Source organism: Heptranchias perlo, chromosome 23 (genome assembly GCF_035084215.1).
Source record: "Heptranchias perlo isolate sHepPer1 chromosome 23, sHepPer1.hap1, whole genome shotgun sequence".
Lineage (NCBI taxonomy): Eukaryota > Metazoa > Chordata > Chondrichthyes > Hexanchiformes > Hexanchidae > Heptranchias > Heptranchias perlo.
In genome coordinates this window covers 26455009-26471619 of record NC_090347.1, presented here as the reverse complement: position 1 = coordinate 26471619, position 16611 = coordinate 26455009, and the positions used below count along the sequence as shown (strand labels likewise).

Genomic DNA, 16611 nt, shown 5'->3' with positions numbered 1-16611 from the left:
ACGTACCTCACCATGAAAATAATAAAAGGCAAATGAGCCTAAAATTTCCGAGGTTCTTTAAGGAAGTTTCTTTCAGTGGCAAAACTCTAGAAAGTCAGACAACTTCTGGCAATACTTACTTAAATCTTCAGGCAGTACTTGGCAGAGATGAAACAGACATGAGAACTCTAAAGTTTCCCCCATATGCTAAATCAACCGTGAGCACGTTGAAAAAATAAAATACAACTTGCTTCGTGAAGGAAGTAAAAGTTAAGGTACCTTTTGAGGACATTCAGTAATTGATGTTGGGACCTGGTATAGGGGTCCTGTATTGATCAAATGCATGCCAAAATTTACCATGGCAGTTATTGGCAAAGTGACAGTTTTACTAAAAGTTCCCAAGTTCAGGCCATATGTGGGTTGCATTTCCTAGAGCTGATGATTTGCAGGTTTATTCCATTTTTTCATTTTGCCATTCTGTTTTTTGGGTGTTGAGCAACTCGTCCATCCTGAATCATGTAGCTTTCCCATTCAATTTGAGAAGATAGCTCAATTATTGCGATATAATGAACAAAATCACTTTAGCCAACGGTAATTGAGATCTTTTGGTCACAGATCAATACAGTCTAATGCTCCATTAAAAAAATTAGTTTATTAACTATTTTCTTCCAATCTTTGCTCTATAAGACTGCAAGAAAGCAATAACTGTAAGGATACATTTACTTTGTGCACTATGTGTAAGAAAATCATAAACCCATTTTGTAAAACTGGTTTAGGATTTTATTGCACAGAGGAAACCTTTCCCACAAGTTTATAATTCATTTAAAAAAAAACTTTATTCTTTAAAGATACCAGATGCAATGATGTCAAATTATATTTTATTTCTTCTATAAGTTACAATGTAATTAAAAAATCATGGATCATTCAATATCATAAGCACAATGAAATAGACAGCTGCAAAAGATGCTACTAAAAAGATAAGCATAACTGCACGGAATACAGTTTTTACAGTAGTATACAATCAAAAGTTAAAGTGGGTATGTTAATTATTCTCCTGTTTGTCCAGAAAAATTGTTTAATGTATTTAACCTTCAAGTCATTTACAAATTACATCTTTGGGGGAGAGGATTTTTCCCAAAATTACTTAAGTTGAATTTTAAGTAATAAAGGCACAGGGTTTTCATTAATTTCTAAAGGGAGTATTTGAGAAAAGTACCAACAGGAAGGACATTATGAAAGGTGCATTTCCCTGAAATCCAAAGCAGACATTTCATGAAAATGTATCACTGAATGTCTGAAACTTGAAAAAAAGTCAAAGATGGCATTCTGAAGCAATAATGTCCGATGTCAAACTGTGCTGTGCATTAGTTTGTATAAGGATATTTCCATCGCAGAATGGCTCCATCTGAACTAACACTGATTATGTGTTCCATAGTGGGAGAGATCTTAATACGGTTGATGGTTCCACTGTGACCTATTCCAATATGAGTAACCTCACCTTCATTGTATCCCCACAATTTAATCAATTTATCCTCACCTCCTGATTTAAAACACAATGAGATTTAAGCATATAATCAGTACGAGATGTAAAATATTATGTAGAAAAATTACATACATACAGTATACTGTGGTAACGATTTACAAAGCACACAGAATATCAGCAGATTCAGACTAGTACAACTTAGAGGAATACGCTGGAGCATCAATAAATATAATTGTTTATTTATCCTGCAGCACCTAAGTTTTCCTATTGTCGGCCTTTGTGGTCTGTTTAGTGTGATACTCTTTCAACAGAAGGCCATTAATGCAATAATTAGATCAGGAAATAATTAAAAAGAAGCCCCAAATTGCTGTGTCACTGAGTAACAAGCTGTGGGCTGATGTTTGGAATTCCCCAGATGGTGAGTTTCAAGTTTCATCCATGCCATCAGGGAGCTTGCAGAGCAAAGATTAACTGCCTTCAAACAAGGAGGAAGCTAAAAATGGAAAATGGTGAGTCATCTTGGCTGCTCTTTTGCACCCATCAAAACAGGTGGCAAAGCATGTAGGTACAGACCTGGGTACAGGTCATGTCTATTCTTTCAACCAGGCAATGATGTTCTACACAGAGAATGAAAGAAGGGTGAGCAAATGGATACTTTAAAAAGAAAGAATATCAAGTGTCTATTTGTGCAGATTAGTTTTTTTATAACACAATATAATTTGAACAAAAAGTTAGAAGTTGTCCTAATTTTGTAGATATCGATATAGAATTACTGGATTAGATTTCAGTAAGATTGTGTTATTTAGTGATTTCTTTTTTGGATGCAGTCCTGATTCTTTATTTTTGAATGTATGGATTTTCAATATTGCTAACCAATAAAAGAGACTAGGGTTATTGCTAACCAAGGAACCAAGTCATGCAGATGCATTTAAACCAACATTGAGAGCAATAGGGGAAGGGGAATGAGATAGTGAGAGAGGCCCCTATTGCATTGCAGTTTACGGAAACTGCCCAGATGCAACCACCATCAATAGAGAGGATTCCTCAGTTTGCTCCAAAAATATTCAAATGCAGAACCCATAGCAAAATTAATTTACTAACTGAATACATAGCATAACAATTACATTATTTGGTCTAATATACAGTACTTTAGACATAAAGCTATAAAATGAGTTATGTTGTCTGGTCTGTACAGTGAACTTAAAAATACATTTTAATTAGCTTATAATACTTCCAAAATTAAGCATATAAATATTAATATTTTAGCTAACCCTGTATAAAAAAAACTATTCATATTTTAAAAGATTACAAAGACAGTTTGGTGGAACAGTGCGCTGCAGTGCACCAGGGAGCCTAAGTGCACAGCTGTGATTCCCCACACAGCAGTTCCTAATCTCAGCTGGTGTTACGTGAAAGCAATGGGAGAGGCAAAATACTTTCCCCAGAGGAAGATGAGCATGAAAGTAAGATAAAAATAAAAACTGGTAGTTAAGCCAATTCAGGCTGGCATATAATGGCAGAAGTTTGCAAGCAGGCAATGATGTTCTACACAGAGCTTGCATTCCAACATGAGAATATAAGTATTTTTTATGGGAAGTATTTTTTTAAAAAGGGGGGAAAGGAGAATATGTACCTTATTTTGATGACAAAAGCTGTTGAATTGTTGTAAAAACCCAGCTGGTTTACTAATGTCCTTTAGGGAAGATAATCAGCCACATCCCTTATCTGAGTTTCTGCTGTTGCTACTGATATCACATATATGCCACACAGGTTGATAAACAGCTCTATTGCAGTCCAAAATGCAATTTGTTCAATATAACAAAAAAGATTAGTAAAGAAGTTAAGTAGCTTTTGAGTAAAATAAACAAAAGATATAGAGAAGAATGGATATGTTGAAGCAAATCCAAAGCAATAAAGTGAATCAACAGAGAGGATGTCTATGGCCATGAAGCATTAACAATTTATACCCTCAACACTGAGATTAGATCAATGTCTTGAAATACATCCTGGTATCGGTAGGGTTTTTTTTCTCAATAATGTGAAGTTTTAATTTTATAGAGGTATTTATTGAGTTTTGAATTTGTTTTTGTGCATGCAGTACAAAGGTCATTGCATTCCCTGTCACTGATGTATAAAGATGAGCGTGTTGTAGGATTGCATTTTGATGTTATTACTGCTAGTTTATCAAGAAATAATTTGGATGCGATCACTGAAAATTTATTTCACAATTATTAACATTTCAGTCTGAAAGTCAAAATATATCAATGGCATGGTATGCTTTGGCAATCACTGCAGCCAGTAAAAAGCAGACCCAGAACAGAGCAAAACTAACTCCTCAAATTACCAGCATGCACATTATTTTAAAAGTAGATACCCCAGAGAAATTTGAAGGCAGTAATCTAGGAATTTATGAAACCTTCTGAACCCCTTTATTGGATTATGCCATGCTCACAATAACTGTAGATAATTATTTCATTGAAGAAGATTTCCAGCCAAGCCTTAGTTTAGGATTTTTCTTACCAGTAACAAAGAAGTCACCATTTGGCGTGATGTCCATTCCATTAACAGAACCAGACAAGGAGCCATCCAGGTCTCTGATAGCTAATCCATCATACACTTCCCAATACCCAATCTGAAATAAGTGGCAATGATGTAATACTTATACTATTGAAATAAAAACACACTTAAAAAAAAAATATAGACTAGCCATTAATTCAACATAATTTTGCTTTAAACTGGAAATAATTCCTCACATATATACAGGAATGGTATTTTTCCACAAAACATATTATTTTTCACTAAAAACCTGCCTTCCTGTCAGTTTCCCCTATAATCATCCTTGTCCAATATCACAAAGTGCAGGTACCACCTCTTGCTATCTAATGAATGAAAGCCACACGATAAAACCTGCTAGCTGGAATGATAGTAATGGAAGATGCAATGTGATAAAACTTCAAAGGCAAAGCTAAGAAAAGGTAAAAATAATAGGGAGCTATGTAAATTCAAGTTCTTTCTTCTTCTAAACTGAGCACAGAACTAAAGAACGAGTTTTTTCCCTCCATAGAGTAGCAGATAAGTGTAACAGACTCCTGTCGAAATTAGTTAATGCCACACTGATCAATTTATTTAAAAACAGGATTGAAAGCTATAAGGAAAATTAAAGAAATAGATGATCAATTACTCGTGGGACACTATGGTCTCTATGTTGCTGAGACGCTTGGAGCTATCATCTATGGAATACAACAATTGAGGGTTGAATAGTGTGGACTATAATGTCAGACTAATATCCTGGAATTTTTACCCAGTTTTCTTCAAAGATCAGGGAGAAATCTTACAGAATGTTACATTTTTGGAAGCTTTATTTGAGAGATGAAATAAGTTGGGAAATGTAAACCAGATGTTATCTATTCAAAGGAGTGGGCTCAATAGATCAAATGGCCTTTCCTTGTTTCCCCATCTTGTGTTCGTAACACATTAGATAAAATGGATAAACTGTTTTATTGTTCTGGTAATGACATCGCCTAAACTGTTCATTGTGTCAATCACTTGTAACATACTCTGGCTTGTGTGTATGCTCTTGAGATGACCAATTTGTGAAAGGAATTCTTTACAGGTGTAAGGTCCCTAATTTACATATTCAAGGTGCCTACGCGTTCGCCCAAGACGTCTAATCATGGACCCCACGAGTTCGGCAACGGGACAACGCCTACGCAGATTAGGTGCAGGCTGCCCCACTGCTAAATTGGTATGCTTTGCAGCCGATTTACATCCAAAAACGGGTGCAATGCATACCAATTTCTATCCCATTTGGTTCATGCGAAGTCATTCTTCCGGGAAGAACCTATAATGCCTCCATTAGAGCACTTAGCTGGTTCTTAAGTTATTCCAGGGTTTTTGTCACCTAATCCTACCTGGGAGTTGGTCACTCTTTGTGAAAAGAACTTCCTGCTATCAGTCCCCAATTTCCCTTTTCCTAGCTTGAACCTTGCCCCCTTGTCCTACTATCATGGTTTAGTTTGAAGTAGTGTTCCAAAATTATCTCTTTTATACCATTTACCATCTTACATATCTCTACAATATTCCACTCTGTTGCTTTCTTTCAAGTTTTGACAGTCTTTTCTCATAATTCCATCTGACAATATGAATCAGTTTTATGGCTGTTCTTCAGGTTACCTCCAGGACTTGACTGTTTCTCTTGTATCTCGGTGACCAGAAATTTGCCCCAAAAGTAGAATGGTACCCACTTCATTAGTGCAACATTGTCATTTCCCACACCAGCCATCTTTCTAGGCAAGACTGTCAATTCAGGGGTGGGGATCCTGTCGCAAATATGCATTTCCCCCCCCCCCCATAATGTTGGCGGCTGCTGCTTACTTGTTGCTGATCTGGTTTTATTTGCTTGAATTCAAGTGCCAGACAATGACCATCTCCAACAAGAGAGGGTCTAACAACCTCCCCTTGACATTCAACGGCATTACCATTGCCGAATCTTCCACAATCAACATCCTGGGGGTCACCATTGACCAGAAACTTAACTGGACCAGCCATATAAATAATGTGGCTACAAGAGCAGGCTGGGTATTCTGCAGCGAGTGACTCACCTCCTGACTCCCCAAAGGCTTTCCACCATCTACAAGGCACAAGTCAGGAGTGTGATGGAATACTCTCCACTTGCCTGGATGAGTGCAGCTCCAACAACACTCAAGAAGTTCGACACCATCCAGGAACATGCAGCCCGCTTGATTGGTACCCCATCCACCACCCTAAACATTCACTCCCTTCACCACTGGCGCACTGTGGCTGCAGTGTGTACCATTCACAGAATGCACTGCAGCAACTCGCCAAGGCTTCTTCGACAGCACCTCCCAAACCCGCGACCTCTAACACCTAGAAGGACAAGGGCAGCAAGCACATGGGAACACCACCACCTGCACGTTCCCCTCCAAGTCACACACCATCCCGACTTGGAAATATATCGCTGTTCCTTCATTGTCGCTGGGTCAAAATCCTGGAACTCCCTACCGAACAGCACTGTGGGAGAACCTTCACCACACAGACTGCAGCGGTTCAAGAAGGCGGCTCACCACCACCTTCTCAAGGGCAATTAGGGATGGGCAATAAATGCTGGCCTCGCCAGCGACACCCACATCCCATGAACGAATAAAAAAAAATTCCTTGGTTCTTGAGGCTAGAGGGTTGAGCTGTTTTTGGAGAATAAATCCTAAATCCACCAATAGCAACACAGAAAACAACCTCCAAGCCTCAAGAACCACAGAATTTAAACAGGTAAAACCAGTCCAACAACAAGCAAGGAGCAGTCAACTTTGTGGGGCAGTAATTGATATGGGTTTGAGCAGCATTGTTAACAGCATGCAATCCAACCAGGAGAGAAGAAGCAAATGTGGACATGGGAAAGTGTGTTTTGTGAGGTAAATGTGCCCACTAAGGTAAATAGGTAAATGTGATTAGGGGCAGCAGATAAAGATAAAATTAAGCCAATGCCAAGTGGGAGAAGCAGTGAGTTTAGTCAGCAGAAGAGAATGTGTTACAGGAGAGTGAATTATTGCCACCAATTTCCTCTCTGCTACAACTAGCAGCCACGATTGGCCTTCTTTTGAAATAGAATATAAATTAGGGAAAGTATGAGACACTTTTCCTGCTTTGGACCTGTTTTCATGTTTTTTACCATGACTTTCTATTAAAGTTGCACTCATAAGGAGGGTATTAGCAGTTTGAAGGAACTATTGTACTTAAACTTCTCCCCTTACTGCTCAATGCCAAATTGGATTTCAATAGATGGTCCAGTACTCTCTCAGTTAATCTCAAATTGTTACATAAACTTCACATTCCCTGTAGATCTTTCAGTGAAATTAGACAAATGTTTACGTTCATTTGGGGAAAAAAAAAAGGCTGAATGGCAGCAAATTCCAGGCCGATATATAATCATTTTGCTCCAAAACTTCAGGATTTTACTCCAACAAAATTAAGAATGTCCACCCGTGCAGTGCAATGTCAAAATTCGTAAGAAACTGTGTATTTTTGCCTCTCTGTCCTGTGGGCCCACATCCAACAGAAACTGGGTTGAGACTGCCAAAACTCATCTGAGAAACTGGAGGTGGTGCAGCAGCTAGCCAAAAGAATGGAGATGAGTGCCTAGGGCACCATAAGATCGATAGATCACTCCAATGCAGTACAAAGGAAGTACTGCATTGTTGGAGGTGCCGCCTTTCGGATGAGACTTTAACCAAGGCCCCATCTGCCCTATCAGGCGGATGTAGACGGTCCCATGGCACTATTTCGAAGAAGAGCAGGGGAGTTATCCCCGGTGTCCTGGCCAATATTTATCCCTCAACCAACATCACTAAAAACAGATTATCTGGTCATTATCACATTGCTGTTTGTGGAAGCTTGCTGTGCACAAATTGGCTACCGCGTTTCCTACATTACAACAGTGACTGCACTTCAAAAATACTTCATTGGCTGTAAAGTGCTTTGGGACTTCTTGAAGGTCGTGAAAAGCACTATATAAATGCAAGTCTTTCTTTTAGATTGACAGATACTCCATTGTAAATTATGGATCCATATCATTTTACATTCATAACATTCCAATAGCTTCTCAAACTTTAGTGAAAATAATTTCAACACTATTTTTAACTATCACTAACACTGGGCAGAAATTGCTCATAAAATAGCGGTAAGCCTATCAGTGCTCACCGTTATTAATGGGCAAATGGAAGAGCAAGTTGTAGTGACTACACATGCGCAGTCAAATGCAGAAATCTGGAATTTGCTCTTCCTGATTCCCCGCTGATCTGATAGCTTCAGGCTATAGTGATATTGCAGGCAGGAATCAATGCACCAGCGTGAACTTGCTCTGCCCAGCTGGAAACAATCTAATCTCGCCAGAAAAAAGGTACACTGAATTACATCAGGTCTAAACTAATTTTTAACGGCATGGTAAGTATTAATGACTGCCAAGCAATCTCTCTGGCGTTGAAAATTAAATTTTAAAAGTGTCGAGTCTCACTTCTCCCGATTTTGATCTAGTTTTTGGAAATTTAAATTAAAAATTAAAATTTTTTATTTTTTTTATTTTTTCTTTCTGTCCCTTTTATGTCTTTTAATCTCACCCTCTCTTTATTTCCCTGTCTATCTGATTTTGTAGTATATTTACTAATCTTATCTAACATTTCCTGGTTCTTACCCTGCACGGTTTGTAAATGAGATTCACTTTCTGGTTTTCACAGCGTGGCTTGCTTCAAGCTGATTGGTGGAGGGAACGTGGAGATCCTTTCCTCCTCTCACAGCTCAGAGAAGACCGGGAAAGGATGTTGCACTTTTTGCAGCTCTCAATTAAAGCAAGTTGGCGCCCAGAAGCCGACAAAAGGTTTGTGGGTGAGTTAGTTACTTACCAGTGGCGGGCAATGTGTGTTCGTCACTCAGAACAATTTCCGGCCCAATGTTTCATTATAGTAAGAAACACTTAATCTAGTAATTGGAAATGATCCAGAGCAGATAAGAGAAGTAAGCGTTGGAGAACACCTAGGCAATAGCGATCATAACATAATAAGGTTTAAATAATGATTATCTTACTTATGTCTTTGTCAAAGACCAAAGTAATAGATTGGAAAAAAGCTCATTTTGAAGGGATGAGAGTGGAACTAGGGAAGGTAAACGCAAAACAAAAATGACAAAGATAGAACAGCAGTGGGAAATATTTAAAACGGTGATCAATAGAGTTCAGGAGTACTATATTCCTCTAAAAAGCAAGAACAAACCAGCCAACTATGAAACACCGTGGATGAATAAGCGATAAGGGTAAAATTGAAACTAAAGAAAAAAATCATACTCTAAGTACATAGACAATAAAGGAGAGGATGACAAAAGGGTATACGAAGAGGTCAGGAAAGATGTAAAAAACAACTAGGAATGCAAAGAGGAACTACGAAATTAAATTATCAAGGACTATAAATGAAATAGTAAAGTATTCTGCAGACACATTAATAACAAAATAAAAATCAGGATAAGGATTAGGCCACCAAGGGATGCACAGGTAATGACAGTGAAATGGCAGTAATATTGAATAGTTACTTTGCTTCATTATTTACCTGGGAGACTAACCTGGTGCGCAGGACATCAGAAGAGATCAAAAAAGATATAAAAGCATTTATGATAGAAAGGGGGAAGATGATTGATAAATTGATCAAACTTAGAGAGGATAAAGTCCCGGTCCAGATGGATTGTATCTGTGAATATTAAAAGAAGTTAGGGAGGAGATAGTAGAGGCACTATTACATATATATAAAAATCCATTTGGAAAGGGAATAGCGCTAGAGGTCTGTGGACAGCGAATGTTATTCCCATATTTAAAAAGGGAGATCGAACAAGTCCAGGGATCTATAAACCAATTAGCTTAACTTCAGTGTTAGGAAAGATAATGGAATCTTTACTCAAAGTTGCAAAAGAAAAACATCTCGAGAGCGAAAATATAATAAAGGATAGTCAACACGGATGTCAAAGGATAAAGTCATGCCTGACCAACTTCACTGAATTCTTTGAAGAAGTAACAGAAAGAGTAGACAAGGGTAATGCAGTAGATGTAATATATTTGGATTTTTAAAAGACCTTCAATAAGGGACCGCATTGTAGACTCATGTCTGAGATGAGAGCACGTGGAGTCAGGGGACATGTAGCAGAATGGATAGCAAGTTGGCTACAAGACAGAAAACGGAGAATATGGGTTGAAGGTAGCTACTCAGACTGGCAAAAGGTGGGAAGTGGTGTTCCACAGGGATCGGTGCTGGGACCACTGTTGTGCACAATTTACATTAATGATTAGGATTTGGGAATCGGATGTACAATTTCAAAATTTGTGGATGACACCAAATTGGGGGTGTAGTTAATACAAAGGAGGAAGTGTAAGAGGACGTTAATAAATTTGCAGAATGGGCGTGTAATTGGCAAATGAATTTCAGTGCAGATAAATGTGAGGTGGTGCATTTTGGTATGAAAAATAAGGAGGCCACATACTGCTTGAATAATAAAAGTCTGAATGGGATATAGGAGCAAAGGGATCTAGGGGTACAGATGCACAAATCATTAAAAGTAGCAATGCAGGTTAATAAGGCCATAAAAAAGGCAAACCAAGCATTGGGGTTCATTTCTAAAGAGATAAAATTGAAAAGCCGAGACATTATATTAAACTTGTATAGAACCTTGGTTAGACCACACTTGGAGTACTGTGCATAGTTCTGGTCTCCATACTATAGAAAGGATATAGAGACATTGGAGAGGGTGCAAAAAAGATTCACAAGGATGATACCAGAACTGAGAGGATATACTTATCAGGAAAGGCTGTACAGGCTGGGGCTCTCTTTTTTTAGAAAAGAGAAGGCTGAGGGTTGACGTGACAGAGGTCAATAAGATAATGAAAGGATTTGATAGGGTAGACATAGAGAAAATGTTTCCACTTGTGGGAGAGTCCAAAACTAGAGATCATACATATAAAATAGTCACTAATAAATCCAATAGGGAGTTCAGGAGAAACTCCTTTACCCAAAAAGAGTGGTAAGAATGTGGAGCATGCTACCATAAGGAGTAGTTGAAGCAAACAGCCTAGACACATTTAAAGGGAAGCTAGATAAGCACATGAGGGAGAAATGAATGGAAGGGTATGCTGATAGGGTTGGATGAAGTAGGGAGGGAGATGGCTTGTATGGAGCATAAACGTCGGCACAAACCTGTTGGGCCGAATGGCCTGTTTCTGTGCTGTGGTTTCAATGTAACTCGATGTAAGAACATAATATACTTCATTAAAAAAGCAGGTGGTAGAGAACGAATATTAAGGTTCTCAGGGTTCAGATTGTATTAGTAAGTCTCTCAAGCTTTGCTGACCTATTTTAAGATATCATCTGAATCCTATTATATTAATCTTATGACTCACTCCCAAACACTGATTTTTATATATATTTAATTAAAATTTGCGTGAAATGTTTCGAATTGAACAGTTTTTCCTCATAGATTTCACATTCTGTTGTTTGCAGTCTAAATAACAAAATGCATTTAGATGGTATGAGGTTGTGATAGGATTTTATACTTTCCTCTAAGTCAATTCAGTTCAAAGTGATTCGATGCACTCAATTAATTTGTTTCAATGATTATTATTCCACAAAACATCGCAGCACAATTCTCAGTCTGAATTCTTATTAAACACAACTCCAGGCTACCAGTAATAAATGTATAAATAGAGACAACAGTTCAATAGTATTTAGTCACAGCCATCAATCACATTAAGATCAAAATATGTTAAGAATAAAAGCAGTAAAGTAATCATCTTTTTGAAGATCACACAATTACAGAGACCACAACTAGCTAAAACTCATTTGTTTATTTGTATTTCTGTTGATTTCTAGGCTGTGTGTTAAATTTCAGATAATAGTACTGACTGGTAATGCCAAATGGTCTGCAAAGTCACAGGGCTACAATTTCCTGGATCGCATGTACGCTGAAATTACGCCAAAATTCACGCCAATCTAGCCAACATCTCCTAAGAAGCTCATGTGACTATGCCAGAATGTAAAAATCAGCATAAAAGATAGCATAATTTGGGTGGACCATTTATGTATTTGCATATTAGCGGTAACTCCTAGAGGTGCATGTCTAGCGATTTTTTTTTCCCGGTGGCACTGGATTAGCCCAGGGTCACTCTACTAGTCCTCCCCAAAATAGTCCAATTGCTGAACTACACCAATATCAGGAACCTATATACCACAGTTTTTGGATGTAAATCTATTAAAAAAATATTATTTGCGTAAATGCAGGAAGCTCGTGTGAGCTGGTCTTTGGTATTGGGGCGGAGCTATGTTAATGAGCGGCTGAGAATTTTGGTGGATGTATTTCAGAAGCACCGCAAATGATCGAGGAAATTCAGTTTAGCAGAATATCAGCTAAAACTGACATTAATAAGTTATGCGTGATTTTTTGCGGGAATAAACGGCGCAACTCTGCTCTAATACCATAGTTATGCTGAAATGTTCTAGGAAATTTCAGGGCTGTGTGTTTAATTTTGTGATTAGGGTAAAGTATACTTTGCAAGGTATACTACACAACCTTGCCCAAATTATCTCCCTCAAAGTGGCTGTTGGATGATGTACCAGTGAGTTGCCAGCATATTAACAGCATTTTGTAATTGTCATGTACAGTACCTCAAAATTTTGCAATCGTCATGTACAGTACCTTATATCAAACAAAGTTATGAATGAACACATCATAACGTCAACCAAAATATAAAGGGATGGAACACGCAAAAAAATTAAAAATATGAGTCCTAATTTTTAAAAAATGGTTTAAGTCAGCAGATTTATCCAGTAAATAGCTGGGCCATACTGACCAGGAAGGTTTTAGCCTTGATCACTAGTTTCTACAGAGTTATTTGATCTCAGCTAGGGCAGTAGTAGCAACTCTTAGTTCTTGCTCCTTATTACCACTGCTGAAAGTTCCTGTGTGTGGTTGCTAGGTAAGGGCAAGGTAAGATATGTCTGCAATACCCTCTTAGTTGAATAGGCTGCTGACGCTCATTGTCAAGCCTGTTGAGGTGTTGGAGGCAAATGGCTCTCATGGAACCATTTCTGAGCAAGAAATCATTATCTTCAGCAGAGGGAGGGAAGGAAGAAAATTGGTGAGAAAAAATACAATTAGGTATTGAAGTTTTGTGGCTTAAATTTGATATAATAAAGCTACCCCAGACATTTGAATAATGTTATTGCTGTAATATTAATGTTTATTCCAGCATATGCTGAAAATGTACAAGCCTACCTAGCCCAGAGATGCTGACATTTCAATAGCTCAATGGTTAAATACCTTGTTGTTTATACCGATGAACTGGAGGATTTCTTTAGTGAAATCCACTGAAAAAATTACTGTTTCAAAAATAGGTTGTTTGTTTAATACAACTGGATTGTGTTGCATGTGTATAAAAATGTCCTTAGTCTTCATTGAAATGGTCAATTTGATTATTGGCAAAACAATAAATGTTTCCACTAAAAGCAATAAACAGGTCCCCATGTACAATTCTTCTTACCTTCCTGTCTTTTCCACTGGTGATTATTTGGTATTCATCAGGATGGTAACAGACACACTTAAAAAGGGTGTTTGCCAAAATCATTTGATTTCTTGCATAGCGTCTAAGAAATAAGAAACATGTAGTTTAAAGGTTAGTAGTAAATTCAGTAGTATTCCAGTGCCAAGGCTGGGTTTAAAATTCAGTCAGGAATGAACAAAAAAACTCTCTGCCCCCCCAACCCTCAATTTCTTTGTTCTTTTCCTGAAGATGCTTACTACTACTGGGGTACAGCTCATGGCCACTAACCACACTGAGCCTAGGCATTGAGTGTCAGCAGGCTGTTTGGCCATGAGAAGCACACTTTGAACATTATCTTGTCCTTGCATGATCTCCGCACAAGCTTTCCAATATGGAGTCCCTGAATTATGATAATTAGTAGGAATCTTGGCTATATACCTTTGCCGCTATAGCCCAGGGAGCTATAAGGGAGGCCAATTACAGTACTCCTGCTGCTGCTCCAGCTGAAATCTAGAAATGAAGCACAGACTAAGGATTGAATTTGGCAATGTTACTCATGTGCATAATTCAGTTCCATGCTGGGACATGAGTTTACCAATGAAATCATGATGAGAACCAAAGAAATTTTTGAAGAATTCAAATTTACAAGAGGGCATTATACTCCTACTAGTACAAAACTACAAAACACCAAACTATTCGCAATTCACATTATAAAGCCAACACCACCATCTGCTGGTAAACGAATGTGAACATAAATTCCCAAGTGCATTTGCCACATAAATTAAAAATGATAATTCCAAAGGGGCAATAAAATTATTTACGGAACCACAAAAAAATGATTCACTAATAATGGGAGGTCCTTTGACAAGATAGTGAAGGTTAGATTCAGGGGAGAAAAGTGACACAAAAAGATCTGTTTTCCCTTTTCTTTACCATCAGGGTAGAAGAGGGGTGGAAAGAAGGATCCAGAGAAATTGCAAGAGTTACTTTTATTTTTCACATGGAACAAAGGGAATTGTGTCAGCTTGGCTCAATGCTAGCACACTCGCCTTTGAGTTAGAAGGGTGAGGGGTCAAGTTCCAGTCCAGGGATTTCAGCATAAAATCTTAGTTGACATTTTAGTACTGCACTGACGGAGTGGTGCAATATTGGAAGTTGTCTTTCAGATGAGACATTAAACCAAGGCCTGTTTGCTCTCTCAGGTGCATGTAAGAGATCCCACGGTCCCCGGCTGCAACGTCCTGCCGCTTCATTTCTACTTCTGCCCGCCGGCCAGGCCCGGTATTGGGCAGGAGTCAGCAAAGAGTTATTAAAATGAGGCCCTGCCGATTCCCCAGCCTTGCCCAGTCACCCACTACCGGGCTCCCTCACACCTTTCCCACCCTCCTGCTAATATCGAGGCCTTCGTTCCTATTTTATTATTGAAGATACAAATGAAGAAGCTGCTCTGATGGCCTACTGCAAGTATCCTCATGGGCCATTGATGTGCGTGCCATGGCGCCTAACCACATATAAAACTCAAATTAACGCTTCAGTTAATTTACACATCTCTCAAATCTCTGATTCTACCGGATCTGGTATTCTGATTTAGGATTTATCCACCAATAAGACAACAACCTTTTCTAATCTTCTAGGTCAATGAAATTCAGACAGGTAAAATTGTACGTGCAAAGAGGACTGAGCTGCCTGGGCTTCAAGGTTCATGGGCCATCCTTTGGACACACCTAGCCTAGTAAGTAAAAGCTTTGCCTGGTGTGGTAGTAAGCCATATAAACCAGAAGATCCCAGCCTCAATTTCTGGTCTGTGCCAAATTAGCTGATTTGAGCCAAGGTAGCAGTTGAGGTGCTGCAAGTGTTTCTGGCTCGAAAGGGGATATATTACCCAGAATTCCCACACCTTATTACGATCTCATGAGAATTGCTGGCAGGTGCATGTGTGGATGTGATTGGAAAACATAATTGGCTCCACTTATGACACCCTTCATGAGAAAATAATCTCCCAACAATCAAGGCTCAAACATAAAAAATGGCACGATTGCTGGAACTCATGAAATCATATCCCAAGAGAAGTCAGAGCCTTTAATTTGGAGTCAATCGAGAGCCTTTCAAAATCATAATATCTAGACAACAGCATTCGATGAATGCAAGACTCTCAGTTGGGTGCAGTGTATGACACTGAGCTGTCACTTTATGAAATGTTGTATTAGAAATTGGAGACACATTTTAGAAGGGTAGGAACACACAACGGTCACAATCATATAATTATTCAAATTGAAAATGTGATAGCGTTTCTATTTTTTTAAGGCCCGTACCTAATAACATGCAAGAAACAAAGCCCAAAAAAGTGGAACTAATTATTTGATTCTTTACAGCCTTGAAATTACTGTTGCTGTACACAACAATGACTTAAAGAGGAAACTACCATGTCAAGTTGTGGCCTATTGACCAGATGAGACCAGGACCAGAAATTGTAAATATTGCACTAGATTGAATGTGGACATTGCAGTGGCAATTTACATTTGGGTTAGAACATGTGTCACAGTTATGTGTACATTGGGAACGACTAATAGCATTGTAGAGAGTCACATACATTTCATAATGAAAGTAGATTTCCAAGCATAATTACTTACATAATATCCCAAATGATACAAGTACCATCAAAACTTGCTGAAACGCATTCTTGGTCATTTTTCTTAACTTTAATGCATGACACAGTTGATGAATGCTCCTTCAGAGCTTCCACCAACCTATGGCTTTTTGAACCAATCTCCCATACCCGCACCTGGAATGTAAAGATTGTTTTGAAATGGGTAATTAAAATGGTTAATCAGAATAAGTTAATCAGTACAGTACAAGGGAAATATATGATCGATTAAATAGGGTGTCATAGGTTTGAAACTGCTAGTAGCAAACAACACTAATAAACACAAGTATGATCAAATGCATTTACACCATGGAAAGCAGTGACTATGGGCCCGATATTAGGAGGGAGGCGGGTTAGCAGCGGGGGGGGGGGGGGGGGGGGGGTGGTCGACTGGGCTCATGGGTAACGCGCCCAGTGAAATCGGGG

At 38.5% G+C, this 16611-nt stretch overlaps 1 protein-coding gene across 1 annotated transcript in view; it reads right to left on the bottom strand.

Annotated features, from left to right (window-relative positions):
- Positions 1–840: 840 nt before the first annotated feature.
- The window catches only part of cfap52 (cilia and flagella associated protein 52), a 54581-nt gene continuing 38810 nt past the window's right edge, over positions 841–16611 (bottom strand). Inside the window, exons 11-14 of the mRNA XM_068004515.1 lie at positions 16172–16323; positions 13542–13644; positions 3983–4094; positions 841–1519 (exon numbers count right to left, since the gene is read on the bottom strand). Of these exons, the coding sequence (XP_067860616.1) occupies positions 1344–1519; positions 3983–4094; positions 13542–13644; positions 16172–16323 (543 nt within the window). The 3' untranslated portion in view covers positions 841–1343. The remainder of the gene's footprint in view (positions 1520–3982; positions 4095–13541; positions 13645–16171; positions 16324–16611) is intronic.